The sequence below is a fragment of the Perkinsus marinus genome (genome assembly GCF_000006405.1).
Source record: "Perkinsus marinus ATCC 50983 genomic scaffold scf_1104296937882, whole genome shotgun sequence".
Classification (NCBI taxonomy): Eukaryota; Perkinsozoa; order Perkinsida; family Perkinsidae; genus Perkinsus; species Perkinsus marinus.
This window is the reverse complement of record NW_003213668.1, coordinates 1-887: the sequence shown is the minus strand read 5'-3', so window position 1 is coordinate 887 and position 887 is coordinate 1. Positions and strand designations below refer to the sequence as shown.

At 49.0% G+C, this 887-nt stretch overlaps 1 protein-coding gene across 1 annotated transcript; it reads right to left on the bottom strand.

Moving 5' to 3' along the window:
- Positions 1 to 65: 65 nt before the first annotated feature.
- On the bottom strand, positions 66 to 616 carry Pmar_PMAR008302 (cysteine proteinase, putative; the record flags this gene model as incomplete). The annotated part of the gene is made up of 3 exons (XM_002782967.1): positions 66 to 163; positions 202 to 477; positions 524 to 616. Coding segments are annotated over 3 exons (467 nt in total), but the record flags the coding sequence as incomplete, so codon positions are not given.
- Between the last annotated feature and the right edge of the window lie 271 nt (positions 617 to 887).

The following is an 887-nucleotide window of genomic DNA, read 5'->3' as shown; positions in this document are numbered from 1 at the left end:
AGCCATGAAAAAACTATATTCTTGTGTTTATCATGGCTCCTAATACCAAGGCCAATCGATGCCACTTACCCGGTCCCATAGCCTCTACTGCAATCGACAAGCTGCTGCTCGGAGAACGACCGGAGCTGACCCGTCTCGATGGCATACTTCGCCTCGAGAGTACCTGCAAAGGTTCACACAAGTACGTCCAAGAGACGTTACCGGTCGATGAGAAAGCCCAGCAGCTTCCACAGGCTCCTTGATTCTTAATCGGGGTTAATACACCCTTAGATCTCCAATCCACCGAGGTTGGGAGCGATGTGGTATCAGCTGACACAAAGAGACTCAATCTGGCATGAGAAATACAACTGGTCCTACCTTCAACATCAAACTTAACATCCCTCCTCGCATCCATCTTTAAAATACCGACCTTCTGGGCGACGAACTCCTCGTGTGTGAGGTCCGCATACTCGTTGACACCCAGCGTGTAAGACAGATCTGCATAGCTAGCCACTCGGCTCATGGCGAATATGATGTTACTCACTCTGAGCGTTGACTTGCTCGATGTGATGGAGATTGGCTTGGAAGATGGCATTCCTTTTCATTTCTTCCTCCTTAGACTCGTATTTCACCGAACCTGCACGCAAGACATCAGAATGAAACACCACTTGACGACCACTTCACTTATGCTGGAAATCGGTTAAAGCCAAGTCCGCAGTTCCCTCGTTCAAGCACTCGAACGCAGGTAGGATTGAAAGGAGAACGAATGAGACGATAGTGCGCATTTGAGAAGCAAAGCCCACTGATAAGTTGGGGTTGTTTGTAGACTTTCTAAGGGGAAGACCGGTACTGCTACCCGCTAGGGTGGCGGCGATTCCCAATTTTCTTGCGATCCCAAGAAATTGGGT